The 24,552-nt window shown below is 26.3% G+C and overlaps 1 protein-coding gene across 4 annotated transcripts; it reads left to right on the plus strand.

The window, feature by feature from the left end:
* Nucleotides 1-2,561: 2,561 nt before the first annotated feature.
* On the plus strand, nt 2,562-23,936 carry LOC113553559 (probable cation-transporting ATPase 13A3). Of its 4 annotated transcripts, XM_026956938.1 has the most exons (16): nt 2,562-2,695; nt 5,154-5,334; nt 7,034-7,509; nt 13,304-13,389; nt 17,721-17,888; nt 17,964-18,040; nt 18,221-18,327; nt 18,389-18,946; nt 19,988-20,493; nt 20,557-20,868; nt 20,942-21,499; nt 21,586-21,698; nt 21,764-21,936; nt 22,445-23,276; nt 23,340-23,518; nt 23,612-23,936. In XM_026956938.1, exons 3-16 carry the CDS (start codon nt 7,356-7,358, stop codon nt 23,713-23,715), a joined length of 3,927 nt encoding a protein of 1,308 aa, XP_026812739.1. In that variant the 5' UTR covers nt 2,562-2,695; nt 5,154-5,334; nt 7,034-7,355; the 3' UTR covers nt 23,716-23,936. The 4 variants fall into 4 exon arrangements, with proteins under 4 accessions (XP_026812739.1, XP_026812738.1, XP_026812740.1 ...); XM_026956937.1 differs by lacking the exons at nt 2,562-2,695; nt 5,154-5,334 and having other exon boundaries at nt 6,581-7,509; XM_026956939.1 differs by lacking the exons at nt 2,562-2,695; nt 5,154-5,334; nt 7,034-7,509 and adding an exon at nt 13,134-13,164.
* The last annotated feature ends 616 nt before the right edge of the window (nt 23,937-24,552 follow it).

Below are 24,552 nucleotides of genomic sequence, written 5' to 3' on the forward strand. Positions count from 1 at the left end.
TAACTATATTTTATAAATAATATATAACAGACTAAAAAAATATGATGTATTTAGACATAGTGTACTATATATAGGTATACCTATAAAGATTCTAGAAAATAGTCATTTTAGATTCTGAGCGGAGCGATATACGAATGTACCTATTGATTTTATACTGGATATGTGTTTTTTTGTGTATGTTTAGTGTGTACATAATAAAGTAGTCGATAATATGTTTCAATTTTCAAAAATGGAATTGGTTTTGGATAGCAAATTAGATCTAGTTTATTCTTTAAAGTGATAAAAATAAAACTTTTTTGATAATCGGGAAAACAAAAAAAAAGTTATGGAGAACTGGGAAATCTTTTTGGCGTAACTTAAAATTAATATCATAAATTTATTTTTGCTGTGTTACGGTATGTATGGAAAGATGCTAATACATTTCGAGTTATAATATAATTGATATAATGTTGTACCTATAAATTAATATTATTATAATTAAATACTACATTATCTAAGAAAAATTGTTATTATCTTTCTGTAATACTAAAAGTAAAATAAATGGGTTTAATAACTTAATTTAAAAAAACATATCATGAAATATACTTTGTGATATATAGCTCAGCCGCATAAGAGTTTAAGGTTAGAAATATGAAAGAATTCATTAAAAATCTCGAAAATTAGCTAATTATTTTGTTACAGTTAGAAATTTATGAAAATGTTTATTTTTATATTTAAATATTGAAAATGTATTACAAGATTCTTTGTAAATACCTTGTTCATTCTAAAACCATAAAATTTAAAAAATATATTTATAAAAGCAATTATTTTTTGTAGTCATTTTAAAATTAGGATGAAATTATAATAAATTATAAAATCGATATTATCTATTTATAAATTCATAAAATGAACGTATTTTTCCTGTTTTATGGTATTTACAGAAATATGTTATTAATTTTTGAGTTATATAAGTTGATATTATAATATACACCATATAGATATGTTATTATAATAAATTAAATATTAATTATATAATAATTGCAATATTTACTAAAAAAGTTGTATCAACTTACTGTAATACTAAAAGATAGATAAATGACTAATAACAATATCAATATGTAAGAGTATTATTGTAATAAGGATTGCAATTAGTGGTACATGACACTGACAGACGATCTACGCTTAGAATCGTTTTTCGTATACAATGATATATCATTGAATTAAAATTTTACACATCCATAATAGGTACTGACCCACTCGACACCTTTATGTACATCAGAGCTGTACCCACTTGCCAACCTTTTTTTTTATCGTAAGTACATATAATTTATTGTTGACAGTACTTATATATTTAAAAAAAGATTTATGTAGGTATACAAATGTAACGTAGGTAGTACAACAATATTGTAAATTTGTAAGTCAGCAAAACTCTTATAACTTGTAAGAATCCACAATCTATTTAACTGTTTGAGTATACTTGTGTAATAGAATAATAATAGTAGATTGAAGATACAGATACAACTTACAGACATACATGTGATTATGTGATATTTTTGCGACGGTGACATTTCCAACGATAATTTACGTGTAGTGAATTTTGACGAATAAAATTTGATCTTATGTTAGTATCTATATTAATTTACTAGATAAAGAGATACTAAAGCTATTTTTAATTTATGCACATATCTTTAAAATTGTATAATAGCTAATTGGTAAGAATTTAACAAAAACTTTACAATTTTTAGTAAATACTTACCTACCTATATTGATTGATATTAATTATTCAGTGATAACTACGATAAGAAGAAAACAATGTATGCTTATAAATTTATAATTTATAATATAGTCTGTCTTGAATCTTGTTTGAAAAAATATTATTTAAAATATATTTTAATGTAGGTACTAACTACTTACTAAACTATCTATAGGTACTATAAAAATTCTAAATTAATATTAATTTGTATTAATAAAATAATAAAACTGATAATAAAATCAGTTCAAATAATGAAAAACAATTTTTGATACCCATTTTATACGCGGGCAGGGTATCTAAAACTTAAAAGAGCTATATTGATATATATATATTTTATATATCTTGAATAGTTGGTATTAGTGACATAGCATAACTTTGGCGTCTTAGCTATCTGTAAATAGTATGGAATTGTATATTTTTGCAATAGGCACCTACTATGTATAAACCTAATAAATAATTATTATAGTTACTACATTTATTATGGTACCTATACACATCTAATATGATACGGACATGTTGAATTTACGCACAAATAAAATTATAAGATTAGTAAAAGAAATTCCTTTCATTCTTTTTTCTACGTTGGGGGTGTAATACACGAGTATGTATATAATGTACCTATACCGCATATTGTTATCGTTTATTCATATTTGCCTACACAATAACAAATCGTGCAGTATGCTCAATAGTTACTATTATATATACCAGTCCGAAACACTGTAATTGCGCATTTTATGACGTTGGTCCGATAGAGTTGTAAATAATTTTCAACAGTCGTTAGACCACTGTACTCTGTGTCTCTGAAGCACATTTAATTTTATACTTTTAACGAAAACTAGTAACTAATAACTATACTATTATTACTTTATTCATTAGCTATATATATATAAATTATAAATATATTTAGCGTTTCGATTAGCTTTATATGACTTTGGAATTTTAAATTGTTACCATCATAATGCAGTAAGTTTATATTATCATTATTATTTGCTACCTATATTTTTACATATTATTATATTATACAGGTATCTCGTGTATCTGCTTGACCACAACAACTATGATATAGTACATAATATTATGTATAATTGGATAATCCTAGTTTTAAAGTCATGTCCCGGTCGGTTATTTGAGAAGCTGAGAGAAAATATTTTACACTAGCTGTGACTAAATCATTATATAAAATTTATAAACTTAAAAATTTTACTAAAATATTAATAATAAACAATAATATTTCTTCGTATTAATTAATAAATGTTTAAATAAAAAAAATGACACTTTTATAAAAGCGTTACATAAAAAATCTCTAATAATAAGTATAGATATATAGTATAATACTAGTGTGTACCTACTTACAAACTAGTCGAACTACCCATTAAATAAATAACAATGGAATTTCATTTTTCTGCAATATATAATATACAAAGTGGGTGATTGTAAACTCTGCCAAAATACCAGTTAGATTAAAAGGTAATGAAAGGCATTTAAGGCTTAATGTAAATTCCGCTAGTTTTATCTTTTTTTCCTAGCTGTAATGGGTATACGGCTAGTGTTATAAGGCTTTTCCAAATTAAATACGTTAACATCCATTTTGGTGACATAATATGTCGACATTTTTAAATTGTTTATGTAAAACTCAACAGTATATTATATCAACCAAAGAATCTCATAAATTAAAAAAAAAAGATACTGTTACGTATTTAATTATTATTATTAGATTATTTAACGTAATATACACATTACCAATATATGTCATTGATTTGTTCAGACAATTATTATTTTTATTTTTATACATTTTGTACTTATTCTACATTTTTTGGCATATTACGTAGATCTAACTATTAATTAATGTAGACTATTATTATTATAAAAATTATGAATTTTTTTTAATAATAATATATTAAAGGTATTCATTTTATACTGTTACCTGATTTTTTTTCTGCCGCAGTTTATAAATGCCCAAATAAAGTAATAATTTAATAGTTTATCGCATGGACGAGGACAATAACAAGACAAAATTAAAATACCTTTTAAGTGTAAAATTATAAAATAATTTAATTTTTATTATGATATAATTATATATGTTTATATCATATTATTTAATATTAATTATATCATAGAATAGATCGTAGGTAAATATCTTGCATCTAATGTAGCGTACTACATACCTATTACTAGGATTTTTTATTTTTATGTAGATAAAACGCTTTTATGGATACAACTAATAACTAAGTACAATATCCTTTTTTATTTGTTAGTAATATTTTAGTATTATTTAAAATTTATAATTTTAATATATTATAATTATTAATGATTTATAATCACAGTGATACAGTGCACATATTTTCTCTCGATTTCTATTAAAAGAATAAACTTATGGACTTATGCGTGTGTTACTGTGTTGTCTCCGTCTTATTAATCTAAAATAGCAAAAACTGAAAAACTGTATTGTGCATTTGTGCGGGATATAGAACCACACTGAGTGTAGTGATAACTAAGATTTTAAATTGATATATAATATAGTTGAGAACATTATCTGTGAAATGTCATTTTTATTTTTCGATATTACCTATCACTTATACGAAAGGAGTTCTTATTGTTTCAAAATCTATTATTTTTGTGTTTTTCAAACTTGAATAACTTTTTTTTTATTGAAAAAATTAAAACAATATTTCACAGCCAAAGTTCTCCTTTTTTTATGGTCAAAATTTCGTTTTTAAATTATGACTGCAGCCTTATCGATTCTTTCCCGCGCAAAACAGTTTTTATCCTGTTCTACATTTGCAGTTAGTCAACACAAATGGGTGTAGCGACAAACAGAATGATCGGCCAGAACACAGGGACATGCCTTTAAAACCGGAACGAATGGCAAATCTACAAATTACCTATATAATATGTATAAAAATTTATAGTTGTATTTATGTAATCCACATTCTACTTTAATTGTGTATCTTCCTGTCAGTGGTCGGGGACCCTTGATAATTATATTAAATTTGTAAGTCTAATATTAAATCCTAAATATTGTGTTTACAAAATTATATGATATGATACATAATAATACGAAAAATGTTGCACCCCTCAAATAAAATTCTAGATCCACCACTGCGCTCGGCTTATGCATCACTCAAGCAATTTAAAAATAATATTCATACATGCCTTTAATAATATTCCATTCTCGTTATCAATGATGATGATGAATATAAAAACAATTTTTTTAATACGTTTAACCATAGTTTATAAATACTAGTATTTATAGCTTAACCTAACTATATATTATTTACTTAGATTTGTAATCAATGGAATACTCCGAATACTTAATAAATATTTGTGCGCTGCTTACATTTTATCTAGCTTCTAGAGAATGATTTACATAATTTGTAATAGGTATAGTTTAAAATATTATTAAATTTTTTATTATCTATAGAAACATTGTTGGTGATAATTCAATGCTATACGGACTTACACATTATACACTATAAGCGAGAGGAGAATAGCATAAATTTAAAATTGTATATTAATCACCCTCATTCAATAATTGCACCGAACAATTTATAATTTAATAATTATACAATATCGTGTACGTCACATACATACATAACAAGAAGGTATGTATCATAGATGTATATTATTAGCTCATTATGCAATTATAAGTTGAAATATCAAATTACAATATTATATATGCAATATGCTGGTTTAGCGGGTATGCACTAATACAGTTCACGACAATCGTTCAAACTTAAAAAAAATTGATTTTTTTTTCATATTTAGAATCGATGACATAATAATATATATAAATATATAATTTGTTTAAAGTGCCATTTGGTTCATTACGTAACACCTAGGTACCTATCGATACGTAAACGGTGTTATATAGCACTATTATAGTGTACTGTGTACTTGTTATAACAGCAGTATATTATACTCATTTCAAAGTGATGAGTAATGCAAATTCCAATATCCCACCATATGTAAAAATACACGTGGATCCGTTGTCACCAATCATGTCCTTTCTACGTTTCTCCAAGTAGATAAGATTAGTAAAATTCGCCTAAGTGGTGGTGATCACGGAGAAAGGCTTTCAGAGGCTTGGCCTCTTCAAAATTTCATGTTTTTTGCACGTTTGACCAGTATTTTTATTTAATGGCATCACAATTTTTTATTGGAACGATTAGTAATCATTTTTAATATAATTTAAAAATTATAATAATTATATAGTTGAGAAGTAGAGATAAAAATGTATATCTTCTGAATTCTTAATTAGCAAAAATTCCAAAGAAAAAACTACTCGTGTTTGGTAGGTATTTTGAATTTTGATCCTAATTATTATAATACTATATTTAGATGTAATTTATGTACCAGCCACAGCATCGTTGGCGTCATGTTATTATACGCTCCTATTGTAATAATAATATTTTTCATACTCTGGCGTAGGTAGAAATCTATAGTATTTATTAAAATGTCTAACGAGTAATGAATAATATTTAATAATACATTGTTGCTTATATATTATAATTATTATTAATTAATACTAAAATGAACGATTAATGCCGTTTTGAATATTCATTATTCTGATTTACGATTAAACGATGTCTTCTTCCGGCATATCCACAGGTTCAAATCAATAAATCCTTTTTTTATCGTAAACGTTGTGATTATCTATACTTTAGATTCTAAATTTCTAAAGCAATCGCTTACCGATATTTTGGGGTGGGAGTTTTGGAACGGCGAGAGATTGATAAGATCGGCGACAGCGTCGGCTGATAAGCGTTGTTGTGGTGGTGGCGCGAAGGGACTACAAGTAGATATTATTATAATTATTATTTATTATTATCATTGGCGTCGGCGTCTGTCGTCCGTGCGTTGAATATTGTCATTATTGCCTGACGCCGCCTGTGGGCTATGACAAAAACGAAACGGCGCTGTATTCGTTTGGCGGCTTGTACAATTTTCTAACTCGGAAAATATACGTCGACGTCGGTCGGTACTAGCGGTCTCTGACGGTAATCGTACGGCGTGCGCCTTCCCTGTACTCGTGCAGTTGCCCGGCCGTTCGCCCCACCTACGTCATTTTAAGTCCGTTCGTTCGTCCGTCTGCTCGTCCGTCTCTCGACTATTTCTTTTTTTTTTTTTGCTAAGGGTAAAGAACTCGCCGCCCACGCTGTGACGCTGAAAAATCGTTTTAATTCGGTCAGTCCGCGAGGTCGAGAAGACGCGACGTACCTACCGCGGCGTGTTTTACACACCGACCCATCGGTTTTACCTATTAATTTATTCATTATTCATTTTTCATTTCTCCCTCATCAGTCGCGTGTTTGAAGTTTCGAACGCAAGTCACACAGGATACGTTCATACGGCTACATCTGTTTTCGCTGAAACACTACTCGACGTCTTTGATCGATTACCTCCATCACCCGTACCCGGTGACCGTCGGGTCGTAGTCTGTCATTCGAATGTGTTACGGGATTCTTGTGGTCCTGTGACGTCTGACGCCGCTGCTGTGTTTACCCATCATGCTGGACATTCAAATCGACGATTGGATACGTGAACCCGCTGAAGACGTGAGGTATAGCAGCAACTGCGGTGGAGCGACCGTCAGATCTTGGCGTAGCAAGTGCGATCCCGGTGAATGACGCCCCCCGACTACAACCCTCAAACGCCGCAAACGACCCAGGTGATAATGGCCGATCTCGTGGCCAGATTCAGCAAACTCGTGGGTTTGCACGGTGCTGGCCACAAAAAAGTTAACCATCAAGAAGATCCGGTCTGCACGCCTCTCCGCAGTAAGTGATTAACAATAATTATATTGGTATTATGTTGTTTTAACAACATTTTCATTTAGGTACCTAATAATTTTCATAATGTACTTACCACCTAATAATACTAATAAAATAAACCTCTGATAATTTTTGGTATTAGTTTAACATCTTTTGTGACAATTCTACATAGACAGCAGATGTAAAGTTCCTACCTTAATGTGTCTTATGTTTTATATGAGATAAATAAAAGGTTATGTATTCTAGTTTAATTTAATTTTCATAGATATAATATACATCTCTTGAATTAGATTCTATAATTACATTTTCCATATAGTTGAACTTAATCAAATTAAAATGTTGATGTGTAAGTATAACTTGTAACTTGAATAGTTACTGCTATCAAGAGGTATCTACCATAATATCAAAACAATGATTTGCAAAAATAAATCCAAATAATAAATTACTCAGGTAAAATCTATTTAAATTGTATGCAATTTACTAGTCATGGAATAAGAAGTAGGTATTATTTTTTTTTAGTTCATAAATTATGAAAAATAGTGTTCTTGTTAACCAAAAAAAATTGCTTTATTAAGTACCTAGATATTTTTTAAATGTTATCTATATTTATCTACAACTTATGAGCATATGAGTCTTCACTATTTTTAACATTGTATATTGTTTAATAATACCTGTCTAATTATATATATTCAATATACCTCCTAATCATAAAAAAAATTAGCTTTTCAAAATTCTCTGATCAAAGCAATAAATGTCGGTGTAGGTTTTACTTATGATTTTACTATGATGTATATAAAAACACATAATATCAAAATAATTGTTTCAATATTAATCGAGATTAAAAAATATGGAAAATTAAAATTCGTTTTTACATTGCAAGTCAAAAGTTCCCAATTATTTTAAAATGAACTATTGTAAAAAACCAAAAAAAAATGATGAAAATAGGTATCTTAGTATTTTTAGCATAGACCTATTTACGACAAAATCAATTTTTGTTAATGTGTTATCATTTAAAAGAAAATAACTGTAAATTCTTGGAATTTCACTAAATATTTATACAAGCATTTTCTAGACAATATATTTTAGCTGTTTTTGAACTATTTGTAGACTGTATTTTATATTAATTTATGTTTATAATTTTTATATTTTAGTACTTAAAAGGATGTTATACCCACATGTGTTTTCTCTACTTACTAGAATATCATTACAAATTCTTACATTCAGAAGAATAAATTTTATTTTGTTGTTATCTAAGTTGTTATTAATATATCAAATTGAAATAACCGATTATCAAATTTACTGGTAAGATTATTATGTAAGACATTAGTTTGTTTTTATATTTTAATTTTCATACAAGTTATAAACATTGAACATTTTTTTATAGATTTTAAAATTTTTCGTAATTTGCTTCTACAATTCAAATTTTTAAAACTAGATACCTACCCTTGAATCTAGATAATATTTTTAACTTTAAAAATGATAATAACTTTATTTATACTCTAATTAGACAACAGAGTAAAAATATTCTTTGACAAATGATGGAATTGACTTATAAGATAATAACAACAATATTTCATATAATAATATAAGCAATGTTTTTGGTAAAAATAAGTTTAATTACCTTCTAGTAGAAATATGAATATATTATATTAAAATTTCAGTTAAAATAAATATGAATTTAATTATGCAATAATTTATCATTGAATTCAAAGTTAACATGTTTATTACAAAGACTAACTCAATGACAAAAGATATTTTGGAAACCTTCAACTTAGTAGAACAATTTATTTATTTTTTGTTGTTTAAAACCATATTTGACTTATTAAGTCCATCATAAGAGCATTACTTTTTTGTTTCAACTATTGTCTATCTTCCATTTTGCTAAGATTAATTTTAAAGTTATTATCTGAAATAAATGCTGACAATAAAAACTAATTTACTGAAAGAATTGGTTTGACTAGTTAAAAATCATTCACTATCTGAGATTACTCATGCATATAGTTAAAATAAACTACGTAAATTAATTAATTTTAAAGATACATAAATACCAAAAATCCATTTGTAATCATAAATTTATAATTGTTAATCTATAATAACTATTATTATTTTTATTATATAAACTTTGTTAGGTTTAATATTTTGTCAGTTTGCCATTTCTTTCATAAATTGTATGTAGGAATATATTTTTTTAGACAATTTTCTGTAGTTCTGCATTATATTTCAGTCATACATGTATCTTTTGTATATGTATATGTATATATATACGTGGTATCAATTTTCTTATGTTTTCTATTGCTAAAAGTCTAATTATTATTTATTTTCATCTATTTATAAATTTTTCAATTCAAATTTGTACATATTGATTAATTTTATTTAAAGTTCTATATGATTAATTTTTTTATTAATTCAATTTGTAACCACAATGGCCATTGGGTGATATTGATAGGTTGTACATTGCATTCTATGATTAATATCAAGTAGTCAGCACATTGTTTGTTTTCTTTTTCTGGCTTACACACAACATAAACAAAACGCATTCATGCATAACAACCTTTTTTATTTTTGTATTTTTAAGTTAATTTTGAGTAAAGCATTGATAACAATAATTGTAGGGAATGATATTTTTGAGAGTTTGAAATATTGATTTACTTAAACATTGTAATATTGTTTCAAAAAAATATATCATTCATTTAAATTTACAAATATTATACTTATATGTCAAGCTATCAAAAATATTATCATCTATAATTTAGTTAGTAGGTAATTCTAAGATTATTTAAAAATCATAAAGAACAATTTATTTGACTTATTTGAATAAGGTTTATGCATATGTTTATCATTGTGTGTCTGAAAGAAAAAAATATTTTGCTGATATCATCTTAAATTTAGTTCTTATAAAGTTGTTGTTTTTATTTATTGACTTAAACACTCAAAATTATACTATTTAATGTATTTATCTTTAACTTGATAATCTGTACAATGTATAATTTAAATGGTTTTGTTTTATTATTTAATAATTAATGATTGAAGTGTTTAGTAGTGTGAATGATTCACATGACTTTTTCAACTATATTATAATAGTATAATTTCAATTGTATATCATAAAATGACGTTGAATGAGTAATAATTAATGAGATTTAAGAATATTTATTATATAGGTATTTCAATTTTCTTATTTTCAAAGGTGGTATGCAATTTCAATTAGTTCTATTAGGTATTTTTTTTGTAAGTAGTTTTTTATAAGAAATTAAGAAGTTGTATTTTTTAAATCTATTTACATGTTAAATGTTCTCAATAATTTAGGTAGGTATTTTATTATTTACTTATATTTTCAATTAGTCCATTAAAAACAATTTTAATTGTAAAATCAAATCAAATATTACATTTCTTATCAGTTTGTTATTGGTGTTTGTACTTTTTCTCCTTTTATTTGTATGGAAAATAAGGTTTTAGTTATTGAGTCCATAACTTTCAGACATTGCCTTTTGATGTAGATTTATATAACAACTAATAATTAACTATTTTTATTATTATATAAATTTGTGTACTGCTTTTTGTATTTTGCTTTACTCAACTTTGCCTAGTAAATTTTTTTAATGTTTTAATTTAATTTTACTAGATAGATAGCGTTACTAGTATATATATATTTTCGTTTTTAAGAATTTTATATCTCATTATATTATGTAAAAAAAAAATTGTTCATATCTATTTTACAATAGTTCTCTACTGATAGATCTATTTTCATCATACACGTGTAGTACAAAAAAAAATATTTGCGTATTAATGTATAGTTTGCTCAATTGCATAATTATATTTTAATAAACATTTATTCAATGTGGTATAGAAGATTTTTACTAAATTATATTTAGCTAAATGACTCAAGTTTGATATTTTAAATTAGTAAGAACTTTCAACACACAATTAAATTAGTTTAAAAATATTCCAAGGCATAGATTTTATCATAATAATTAATATTTTATGTAAAAACTAATTATAAAAAACAAATATTATTTTCTAAAGAATGTTAATATTACTGTTTCTATGATTTAATAAAAAATATTTTTTTTTAACTGGAAACTGATTATCATGTTAATTTATAAATAGATAATTTTTTGTAAAATAAGTAATCTTGTTGATAATGATGCTATTAAATAGTGATAGTAGCAGATTCAGTGAAAAACTTAGCAATGCCACTTATAGATTTTAAAAGTTATATAAATTTATTAATAACTAGGTATATTATAATAAACCTAATTTTATTTAATACATCTACAGTTAGCCTATTTAGGCTTGCAGCTGTAAATTATTGTTTATAAGTATTTAATTGTTGTTACTTTTAAAATTAAAATTGTTTCCATTACAGAATATGCAATATGATTATATAGTGTTATTCAAGTTACATTAAATAAATATCTAGTAAATGTGAGTAAAATTTAATTTAAAGTCTTTTAGAACTTATAAATGAAAAACTTTAAATGACATCAAATCCAAAAATAATATTATTCAATTACAAAAATAACTTTGTATTAAGGTGCTGCAAGACTAACATATTATTTGTCAGTTTTGTGCGTAATATACCAATATAATTTATGGTTAAAATTAAGGGAAATAATGTAAAATAAAACACACTTAATCTTGATAAATATAAAAGAATTGTCCGGTCAATGCATAGAAAATATCTTTGACAAGTACAATAAATGTTCTTTGCTTTAAATTAAACACGAGAGTCGTAATAATAGGGATACCTTTGTTGCTATAATATTATGCGGCGGGAGACAGATAGAGAAAACTAATGTTTATGTGCTCTCTAGAGGTCCGAGTTATAGGTATCTAAAAAAGGTTAGATTTATCATTCTTTTTTGAAACAAAGTATATTATGTATAATTATGATTAAAAAAATACTCATTATTCGCCTTATAATAAAAATATCGAATAAAAACCAATAATAGAATCCAGATATTGTTCTTACCTTTAAGTTTGATCATAAGTCAATTCATTATGTATAATATTAAAGCTAACAAAGTAATAACGGGAAATTAGTTGTACTGGACGGTCTGAACGTAAATTTACTTAATTTTGTGTTGTACGTTTGTTAAACGGAGACAACACATGCAGGTTTGGCATCCTCTTAATAATTAATATTGTATACGTTTTTAAAATTAAAATAGACAATAGTACCTAAATAAATTTATTTAGCAAAAATTTTCATTGTTCTTGAAAATATTATATTTCGTCGTAATTTAAATTTAAAGTGCTGATAAAATAAACTGTCAACTGAAGAAAACGTATGTTCTATTTTATAATTTTGTTCTATTTAGTTACTAATTTTTATTACATATTAAGTTTCCTAATCTGTATTGTATGGCAAAAAAAAACAACAGAAAATATGTGAAGAGCGATAGGATTTAATATTGTATTTAAAATATATCTAATGTGTTTTATGAGTTTTTAACAATGAGTATTTCATTATGGATTCATATCTCATAGGTAGTAGTTGTTTATATAACAACTACGATTCTTCTTTGGTAAGTAGCTTGACGGGGGAATTACTGTCTCAATAAGGTTTAGTGGGAATATAAGATATTGATTACTACTCTTCAACACATGTGTTGGTTAAATTGTTACTATTCTCAGGTTTATAAATAATGTCTAACAATAACGGTATGTCAGAGAACTATATTATACATTGACTTTCAATCTGTAATGTATAATTTATTTATTAGTTATTAATTTATTATTATATAATGTATACTATATAATATGTATTATGCGTACTTAAACTGGGTTTTAATTTTTTCAGGGCCAATTAAAGAAGATTCTAATTTTAAAGACGATGAAGACCCATCTGTTGATTATGTTGACATTATTGGTACTGAAGAACAATTGGTCAGTATTTTACTACGAATTAACCATATTATTAATAACAAAATTCCATTCTTACTAATTGAACATAATTGAGTACATAATAATTTTAGTTTTTAATTCGTTTTTAATTTAAAAAAGTGTTGTCGTTCGTTTCATAATTTCTTCACCGTGATTTTACAATATTTAGTATTATGATAATTAACACCATAAAGCAATAAATATTATTTCATAATTTGGAAATTAAATAAATAATATTGACAATTTGTTTTTTAATTGAAAGCAATTAAGTTATACCTACTGTTTTTTACATACATTATTATAGGTATATCTAAATTATCTTACCGATGATTAATTTGGTGTTGAGTTACTTGTTATATTTAAGGAATATTTATAACTGTAACTAGTTATATACTATAAATATACACGATGATAATTTTTTTTTTAAATATTTGTGGAAAACTAAAACTAAAACTACAATTTATTATTGCTGCACTTAAATTAAAAAAAAAAATTCAATAGAATAATAGAAATATTCTTTTCTGAAAGGAACATTACCTACACTTTATTCAGAATAAGAACACATCGGGCGGCGGACAGAATATGGTTTGAGTTTGTGCATAAGTCCCCTTCCATGGATGTAATGATATACGTTATAAGTTATTATATTATTGTTTTAGATTTATCTTTGCAATCAGGTAACTTATTATCGAGTTAAATACATTATTTTGCACTTTTTCATTTAGATACTTTTGAGTTTGTGATACGATACGTTGTATATATTAAGTCTTCATACTAAAATATAACTTTTTTGATTTATACTTTATATTATTGATAGATTGACATTAACACAACGAAAAAAAATTATAAAAAAGATTATACCTATAAGTAATCAGCAGTGATTGAACTATTATCCAAACAGGTTTAGAATCATCAGATTTTGGGGTTAGTAGGTCATTCATTACCATCCTTGTTTTTGTGTGTTTTTGAAATCTGTTACTCTTAAGTACAGTTAAAAAGTTAGGTTTTGGATAACACATCATTACGCACACGAACTTTGTTAAGCTAAGTTTTCGACTTCAGTTCAAATTTCTGGTACACTTGTTATATATTCGTAATTTGTTTACTTTATCAGCCACGTCAAATTTCAGTGCAGTTTTTATTTGTTACTAGTGTGATTAGTATTAGCTGCTTGTGTGTTGCTTAGATCCTATGCAATTGGTGTACATACAATTATTTGTCACCTGTGCGTTCCGAGAATTGTTGGTAAACTTGTTACTGGTTGTCCGTTTATAATGGAGCGACTAATATACTTGACCAAAATATGCCAGTCGTGAAATCAATAACTAGCGGAGTTAATCGGTATAAAATCAACAAAATATACACGGATATGACCGTCTGAACACTTAATTCATAAATTATTTGACAATTTCATTATTGGTGTACTTACAACTTGACACTTGGCAAGCACATCAGTCCCGAGAACTAGAAATAATTTCGGTATGAATAATATACTTTGTGATGAATTTTAAATATATTATGCAATCAGGTGTTTTTATTAGGGATTATGTCGATTGTGTTCGTGGAAAACTAACCAGCAATTGCATATAAAAATAAATATAATGACTATAAGTTATAACTAATAAGTATTTAAAAAAATATATTGATTATTCTATATTATATTTAATTTTTATTTATTTAAAGGTATATACACAGTATGTGTTCCCCAAAGATCAGTACGAATATATGATTACAAAATGTATAATTGTATTTTGTATACCTATTTACAAATATTTCTACATTGATTGCTATTAAACAAAGATAATAAATGTTGAAAACGTCCGCTAACTACCTTAGTTATAAACTAAACGATTATTAATTTTAATCTAAAATTGATATGTTTTATATTGATTTAACGTGAATTATTATGTTTAATTTTCGGAAAATGAGTATTGGTGACGTGTATTGTGTATATATATGTAATGTTTATGCATATAATATTATCTATTAAATATTGCTTATACATTGCAAAAATATTCTTTTCTCCAATGATTATTTCTAACTACTTGAATTAGTTTTAAGACGTTAACATAATTAAATCATACTCGTTGACAATGTGTTTATCGTCTAATAAGTCTAAACAATATTTTGTGTTTCTACTTATTTTTGTTTCTTTTACTACATAGCATAGGTAGATTAGCAAATAATATAAAATAAGTATGCCACAGGATGTGGTCAATTTCATTAAATTAAAATTTAAAGCTTCAAGGTTTAGACGTCTAGTTGCAATAGACTGAGGTTTTAAAATATAATTGAAGGACTTTTATTTTGCAATAATTTTAACCTAACCCTTGAAAAATGAATATTCAATAAATTATAGAACATATCTATTGAATTTTTAAGCACAAATATTTAACTTTTAAAATCATAGAAATAATAATTTTTCTTGTAATCATGTGTTATTTCTTAGTTATTTTAAGAAAACACATCCCCCGCAAGCGCCAAACATTGACCTGTCACCGTCTTAAAAACGCACAACAGCAAATTCGAATTCAATTAAACGAATAGTGTTGTTACTTTGTTAGCTTTAATATTAGTTTCAATTTATCTGTATAATTCAATTTAATGGCAAGAACATTATGTTCGTGCTTAAGTTTTTATGCCTTATTTTAATTTTTAAGTGAGTTACCTATGTAAAATATTACAATTTAAAAATCACTTACCGAAAAAACCAACATACAAACATATGTAATGTTTTCCCTGAGGCGGTTCTACATTAAATTTTTCCCGAACATAAATATCTCAAAATCAATATATTTCACAATAAAATATAATCACAATAAAAATGCAAAAAATATTATTTAGCATATTTTTAAATTAAATACCATTTTGAATTATAAAAATTAATTTTTAACCAATAACGTTCTATGTAAATAATTCCCATTTAAAAATGCATTTATATAATATATCGTATGTACGAGTATAACAAGTTATTTTAGCATTCTTTTAAAAAAATGTATGATTCAAAAGTTCATATTATAAAGTAAAAAAGGTTAGCTTGTGACACGTTATCATTATTAATAACGATTAACATATGTAACTTAGATTAAGTGAAATTATTGTAAGTGCTTATAATCATAATTTTTATAATAGAGTTAAGTTTTTAATTAATATTTACGCGGGATATTTTGTCGTGAAATATTTTGGTATCAGGATATTTTCATCTGTATACTTAGAAGGTTAGACATGTCACCGATGACTAAGACTGCACAATAGTCTTTTTAATGTTATTTTATTAAATTATTTTGGATATATCTGAAACACATTTCTTATTATTTATCCAAGTATTTTATTTGCTTGTTTAATACAAAATCATAAAATTTTCATTTACAACTTATTGATTTTACCATCAAACGTTTTAATTATTAATTATATCAGTAATTTAAAACTAAATTCAAATATTCTGATCAGGTTTTTATTGTGAAAATGTTTTTTTGGCGTTGTCTTGTTATCAATGCGTCAATGCATTTAAAATTAGCGTAACTTAATTATTTATTTGTATTTGCTGTCCAATAATAAATTTGGAGTATTTGGCATTTAATATTAAAGATATTATGCTATTTGGTTTTTCAAATCTTAGGTTTTGTGTTACTACTATGTATGATTAAAACACGTGTGTCGTAAAAATAATATTACATTTTATTATTTACTTAATTATACCACTAAAATTTTTTTGTAATTCATATTTAGTATTATAATTATTTATATTTATTTTTATTTCGATAATAGTTTGTAGTAATTATGGATCATAGTTATTTCCAATACAATTTATTCTATTTAATATTTTACCTAATTAAAATAAATAAATTAATACGCGATGACTATAAATTATTTCAAATTTAAATGCACCCGAAAAAGAATTATCCCAAAAATTATTGAGGTCACTGTAGCGAGTGTAAACACTATAAACTATAAAGTAATGACTAATGATTATATTTTATCATGAAAAAAAGATGATAATCGAATATGTATGTAGACTAATTACATAATAACACTAATAAATTATGGCCTCCGAAAAACGATTTAACCCCCAATAGAATTTGCTTATATTTTTCGACTTGATTTCTACCTTGTCTTTAATGTTTAGAGATGGTTTTGAGAAAATCCAAAAATATCACGCTTTTAAATGATGTTCTTTCTTAGAAAATATAACATGAACATGAAACTTCAAATCTCCCATTACCCAAACATTTATCAATAGAAAAATATAACATGACATAATATTATACATTTGCTTATAATCTATAGACTATAGAGTGTATTATATAATATATTCTATGTATTCATTTTTACAGGAATTACATGGCTACCGGCAACACATGGGATATACAATTATGTCTTGGGTAGTGACATTTATAACATGTGGTGCTCTTCGTTTATTTTTTTACTGGTGGCCTACGTTAATGTTGTTTTCAACTCATATGAAATGTTCATTGCAATCTGCCGAAAAAATATTAGTGGTGGTATGTGAATGTTGGTTATTTGTTAATGCATTGATAAGATATTAATTTTTACAATACTTAATATTTTTATTTTAGGAAACATATAAAAAAGATCACAGAAGTAAACATGTAGCTGAAATAGAAATCATCAATTCCTCCTCTCTGTTGCCGAGGTAAGTGGTTTATTTAGTTTTTATACTCCAGTGCGATCAAGGAGAGGATTCCTCGAGGACCAATAGGGCTCTCCTTATCGCTTGACGTAATAATTGTGGGCCTATTGTTTGTTGCCTATCCAGTTAGTGCAAGACGATTATACTGTTACCAATGTGTCTATCCGTATTGTGTTCAAACAGCGAAGCATGCCGCGTGAATGGCTGGGACAGACAGGCGTACTTTGAACTCAAATCACTTGGCGATTCAGCAAAACTGCCAGTACGAACACCAAGTGGAATTTTCAAAGGTATATAAAATAATTAAAGTTTTTAATTAATAATTGTTTTAAACTATTATTATTATTTTAGACCTGGATGAAATAAGACGATTCGACTTCAAGAAGTACAGATTCATTTGGGATGTGGACAACAAGGAGTTCTATTTGTTGACTGGAATTGACTATGGTATAGATACCCACGAGTTGCATGAACAAAGGGGAATATCTGCTCGAGATCAATATCTTCGTCGAGCTGTTTATGGGCCAAACCTCATTGATGTACCGTTGCAGACTATTTGGTCATTGATTTTCACTGAAGTTCTTAATCCATTTTATGTATTTGAAATATTTTCATTTATACTTTGGTACCTTGACGATTATTTATCATATGCCTCAGCTATATTTGTTATGTCATTAGTCAGTATTATTACTGCTGTTATACAAACAAGAAGAAATCAAAGGAACCTTAGGAGTACCGTGCATTCCAGTGATGTTGCTAATGTACTACGAGAGAATAATGTAATTACAGTTCCTACAGAATTGTTAGTGCCAGGGGATGTTTTGGTTATCCCTAGTCATGGTTGTGTTATGCACTGTGATGCAGTTCTTCTCACAGGACATTGTATTGTTAATGAAAGTATGCTAACAGGTTAGTCAATATTTTATTACAAATTTAAGTTATAATTATGAATAAACTTTGCTTTATAGACTAGAATATCGGATTACATGTAATTTTACTACCAATCTAATTCTAAGAATATTATATATTTAATTCTTGCTGTATATAATTATATACGTATTGTATACATTATTTGACATAAAGAAACATAATATAATTAATGTATGATAAAAGTTAATTTTATTGTATTTTAATCATTTAGATTAAAATTGCTTTTTATTTTATTATAAATATTATATAATACACTATAAACTATGTAGATATGTTAGCAATACTACAAACTTAAATCTTGTATACGCATCCTTATTTATTTTCTTTATGTTAGATTCTCCTCCCTTGTATACCGATATATGCAAACAATAAGAGATGAAAAACGTAGTACACTGTAAGAAGTGGGGTACTTCATAGAATATTTGTATTATAATGTTGTTAACATACTTAACTATTTTGTGATAGTTATATATAAATTGTAATGCTTAACATGTGTTGCTTTTTTAAAAGCAAAAATTAAAATGGTTTTTTAATAGATAAAAGATTAAAATTAAACATAGATGTTCTAAGAATATTACAAATTAATAATTATATGGAACTCTTTTATGAATCTAGAGTGATTTGCAATACGCACATTTTTATCATATAATTTAATTATATTTTTCAAATATTATATACTCATACAATTTACTTATAAAATCAGTTTGAATAATGATAATAAATAAAGATAAAATAAGTCATACATATTTATCTTGTTAAACTTAACAATAAACTAAAAAAAACTTAACTTTAACCATTAAATAATTAGAATATTATTTGAGTTACTAAAATTTTTACATTTAAAGGTATTGTATTTATTTAAAATATAATGCTTTTTAATATTTAAAACTTATACTTCAATGTTATATGATATAAATTATAGAAAATATAAATTTCAGATTTAAAATAAATTATAAACAAATTATAAACTATTTAAAATTAAAATATTGAACAATTAACATTTTTATATTTTATGTAAAGGCGAAAGTGTTCCTGTTACCAAAACAACAATTCCTGGAAATGCAGACTTAAAGTATGACATTAAAGAACATGCTCGTCACACATTATATTGTGGAACATCTGTTATACAAACTCGTTATTATGGTGAGGGACGTGTGTGTGCTGTTGTGGTACGTACAGGCTTCCATACTAGTAAAGGTTCTTTGGTACGTTCAATATTGTATCCAGCACCAGTTGATTTTGAATTTGAACGAGACAGTTATAAGTTCATCCAAGTACTGGCAAGTATTGCTGCTATTGGATTTTTGTATACTGTGTTTATTAAAGTGTCACGAGGGCATTCACTTGATTCAATATTGAAGAAAGCTTTTGACCTAATCACAGTTGTAGTCCCTCCTGCATTGCCTGCTGCTATGACTGTTGGACAAATGTATGCACAAATGAGATTGAAAAATCATCATATTTATTGCATTAGTCCAAGATCTATAAATGTGGCAGGGTCAATTAATTGTGTCTGTTTTGATAAAGTAAGTAAATGTTAAAGTTTTTAATTGATTTTCAAGTGTATTATAACTAAGTTATCTTAACAGACTGGTACACTGACTGAAGATGGTTTGGATATGTGGGGTATAGTGCCTGTGACAACATCAAAATTTCTACCTTGCTATAGGAATGTGAATTCAATGTCATCAGATCATTTACTCATGTCAGCTATGGTTACATGCCATTCTATTACGTCTATCGATGGAAAGTTGTCTGGTGATCCTTTAGACTTGAAAATGTTTGAATCGACTGGATGGTTACTTGAAGAACCTGAGACTAGTGAAGATAACCAATTTGATTTGGTTATGCCAGTTGTCGTTCGACCACCAAATAAAAACACATTTACTACTATTGAACAGGTACAAATATTTATTTGATATTTCTGCATCTAATATTATGTGTCTTTTTATTTATGTAAAATCTGTTTTGCAGATTGGACAAGAAATTGGTATCATTCGTCAATTTCCATTTAGCTCTAGTTTACAGTGCATGAGTGTTATAGCCAAACATCTGTCTTCTAATTTGACACATGTGTATACTAAAGGGGCTCCCGAAAAAATTTTAAGCCTCTGTAATCCCAGTTCGATTCCATCAGACTTCGATCAAGTATTACAACGATTCACCAAGCAAGGATATCGAGTGATTGCTGCTGGTTATAGAGCATTAAAGAATAATTTAAGCTATGTTAAAACACAAAGATTAACGAGAGAACAAGCAGAATGTGACCTAACACTTTTAGGACTAATAATATTAGAAAATAGATTAAAGCCAGAAAGTGCCGGTGTTTTGGACACATTACGGTCTGCAGATATTAGAATTATTATGGTCACAGGAGATAATATGCTAACAGCACTTAGTGTCGCAAGAGATTGTGGTATTGTGTTAGAAACAGAAGATGTTATTACAGTGCATGCAGTTACAGTGCCCCCTTATTTGTATTTCACAGCAGCAGATATGACTGTTAACCAGACAATTAGCTCAAATTCAGTTGTAAGTACTGATTTATTCTAATTTATATGTTTAAATTAATATTTAATTTTTATTAATAATTATTTTGTTTAAAAAATTTATTATAGAAATTAAGCACTATAATGTCCCCCAGTTCTGGTAATAGTGTAAATTTAAATATGGATTTATTAGAAGCTGGATTATTAAGCCCTTTAAGTACTGCTGCTAATACACCAATTAAGTATGTTTTACATTGTTTAGCATAAAATATTTCATTGATTTAATATTAACAATATATTTTGTTAGGTGTTCTCAGAGGTATACATTTGCATTGACTGGGAAAACATGGTCATTGCTTAGACAATACTGCCCAGAACTCATACCAAAAATTATTACTAGAGCATCTGTATTTTCGCGTATGAGTCCAGATCAAAAACAACAACTTGTTCAAGAGTTGCAGGGAATTGGTTATTATGTTGGTGAGTAAATATAGTTAAGAGATTATAAATTAAATTCATTTGTTAAAATCTTTATAGAAAAATGTGTTTAGACCATCAAAACATTTAGACAGTTTTTAAATTTATCATACTGTTGTAGGTTATCAATTATTATAATAAAATCTGATTTATTACATTATAATAAATGTAAGTTTGAAGATTAAAATTAATTTTTAAAAGAACAGTCTAAACATATTTAATTTGAAAATAATAATAGATTATAGCTCATAGAACTTAAAATAATATTATTAAACAATATAGCTAATATTAAATATTATAATTTTTTTCTATCTATTATTTTTATGATCAATTGTGATTTAAAATTGTTTTCAAATAATTTTTATTTGAGTTTGTAATAAATGTGTTTTCTTTTATGGTTTTCTTATTGCATGTTTCCATTTAATTAATAATTGATTATTAATAATAATAATTAAATATATAATTATTATAATAATTATTAAATAATTAATTATTGTGTTTAAAATTACAGCAATGTGTGGTGATGGTGCCAATGACTGTGGAGCTTTAAAAGCAGCACATACTGGTATATCGCTGAGTGAAGCAGAATCATCTGTTGCCAGTCCATTTACATCGCGTAAAGCATCTGTTGAATGTGTTGTGAGAGTAATTCGTGAAGGACGTGCCGCTCTTGTTACCTCTGTTGGCATATTCAAATTTATGGCTGGATATTCACTGGTACAATTTGTATCGGTCATCATGCTATATTCCATTGATAACAATTTATCAGACTACCAATATTTGTACATTGATTTATTTCTCATATCACTCTTTGCATTTTCTATAAGTCGTACAGCAGCATATGAAGGACCCTTAGTCAAACAGAGACCTGAGACGTCGCTCGTCTCTGCCTTGCCGTTGACTTCACTTATTGGACAACTAGTAATATCAATTGCAATTCAGTTAATTAGCTTCATAGCTATTCGATATAATGACTGGTTTGTGCCATTTGATTATAAAGAAGACGCATCATTAGAAAGCTTTGAGAATTATGCAGTATTTAGTGTATCGTCATTACAGTATATAATTTTAGCCCTAGTTTTCAACAAGGGACCACCATACAGACAGGGTTTACAATCAAACTGGTGTTTATCCATCATATCAGTAGTCATAGTAGCGTTCACCATTTATTTATTTATCTCTCCATTTGAAATTATAAGATCCAAATTTGAACTCAAATTACCTCCAGACAACTCCTCTTTCTTTTATGTAGTTTTAATGCTAGGGTTGATAAATTTAGCTCTGGCAGTATTCCATGAAAAAATACTTTGTGACCGCATCCTTGTCAAATTTTTGAGTTCTCGGTAAGATGTTAACATTTTTTTATATATCTAATATTATCAATTCTAATAATTAAAAATTTTTAGTTCCCATAAGAGTAAAAGTTGGACTAGTTCTTATGCTGGAATTGAGCATGAGCTTCAAAAAATGCCTGATTGGCCTCCATTAAGTAACGATCGTTTTAGTTCATCCTCGTCATCTCCATTTTCATATACATCACCTGAACAGCTGTCACCAATCGTCCGTTCAACAGTACAACAAAATGGTATTGTTTAACATAGATATTGATAACAATTTTTTAATTTAAAATCTGTAATTTTTTAGCATTTTCTTTATTCTGTGAATATTTATATTTCAGGAACAGCTAGTAATGGTGTGAATTTATCATTACACCGTCGCCTTCATTCTGAAAGTGAAGAATCAAATTATGCTACTCCTGCTGGTAGTTTACAACATATATGACAAAGTTGTTATATTTTTTTAAACAATATGTCTGTACTTAAAATAGTAGTTACCTTTAGATTTTTCTTTTTATTGGCAGTATAGTTTATTTTATAAGAATATGTATACAAATTACAAATATATCTTACAGTCTTAATTTGTCTTGTATGTCCCTTATAGTATATAATATGCAAGTACTTTATATATAAATATATATTTGAATAAAACAGAGGTCATCAATATTTGTGGTTTTGTCTTCTTCATAATAATTATTGATTATTGCATTCATGTACAATAGTGATAATGGTATTAATACTATTTACTGTTAAAATATTATTTTTGTTTAATCAAAAGTTAAATACCAAGTCGTCAGTATTTACATTTTTTTAATAATAATTTATTAATAATTATTGTTTTTATTTTATTTTTCATGGAACTAATGACCTATTATTAAATCTCTTAAGAAAAAGTATTTTTTATGTAAACAAAATACAATTAATTAGTTATAAAAATTGGATGTATGTCATGAAAACAATTGTTTTTAACAGTGCAGTATTGTTGGATTATTGAATTAAATGTATTTGTAATTGTAATTTTTTTTTGTTAATAAATTATTTTAACATTAATTGAATGCCTAAAATATTTTCATATTTTAAACAATTTTGTTTTCTCACATGTTTTTGTGGTTAATAATTGTATACATTCAATGTTCACCCTTAGACTTTCCCCATGCCATGATGTTTTTTTTACACCATAATTCCTAGTGCTTTGAATGTTAAATATTTTAGTACGACTCTTAATAAATCTAGGCGTACTAAAAAACCTCATCAACAATAATATATATACTCACATAAATAT

The sequence above is a fragment of the Rhopalosiphum maidis genome, chromosome 2 (genome assembly GCF_003676215.2).
Source record: "Rhopalosiphum maidis isolate BTI-1 chromosome 2, ASM367621v3, whole genome shotgun sequence".
Classification (NCBI taxonomy): domain Eukaryota; kingdom Metazoa; phylum Arthropoda; class Insecta; order Hemiptera; family Aphididae; genus Rhopalosiphum; species Rhopalosiphum maidis.

Excerpts from the sequence above, each read along its gene's own strand:
- LOC113553559 (XM_026956938.1), top strand. The coding sequence starts at position 7,356 with ATGACGCCCCCCGACTACAACCCTCAAACGCCGCAAACGACCCAGGTG. Across the intron at positions 21,500-21,585 it reads CAATTAGCTCAAATTCAGTT|AAATTAAGCACTATAATGTC; the intron begins GTAAGTACTGAT and ends AATTTATTATAG. Across the intron at positions 23,519-23,611 it reads TTCAACAGTACAACAAAATG|GAACAGCTAGTAATGGTGTG; the intron begins GTATTGTTTAAC and ends TTTATATTTCAG.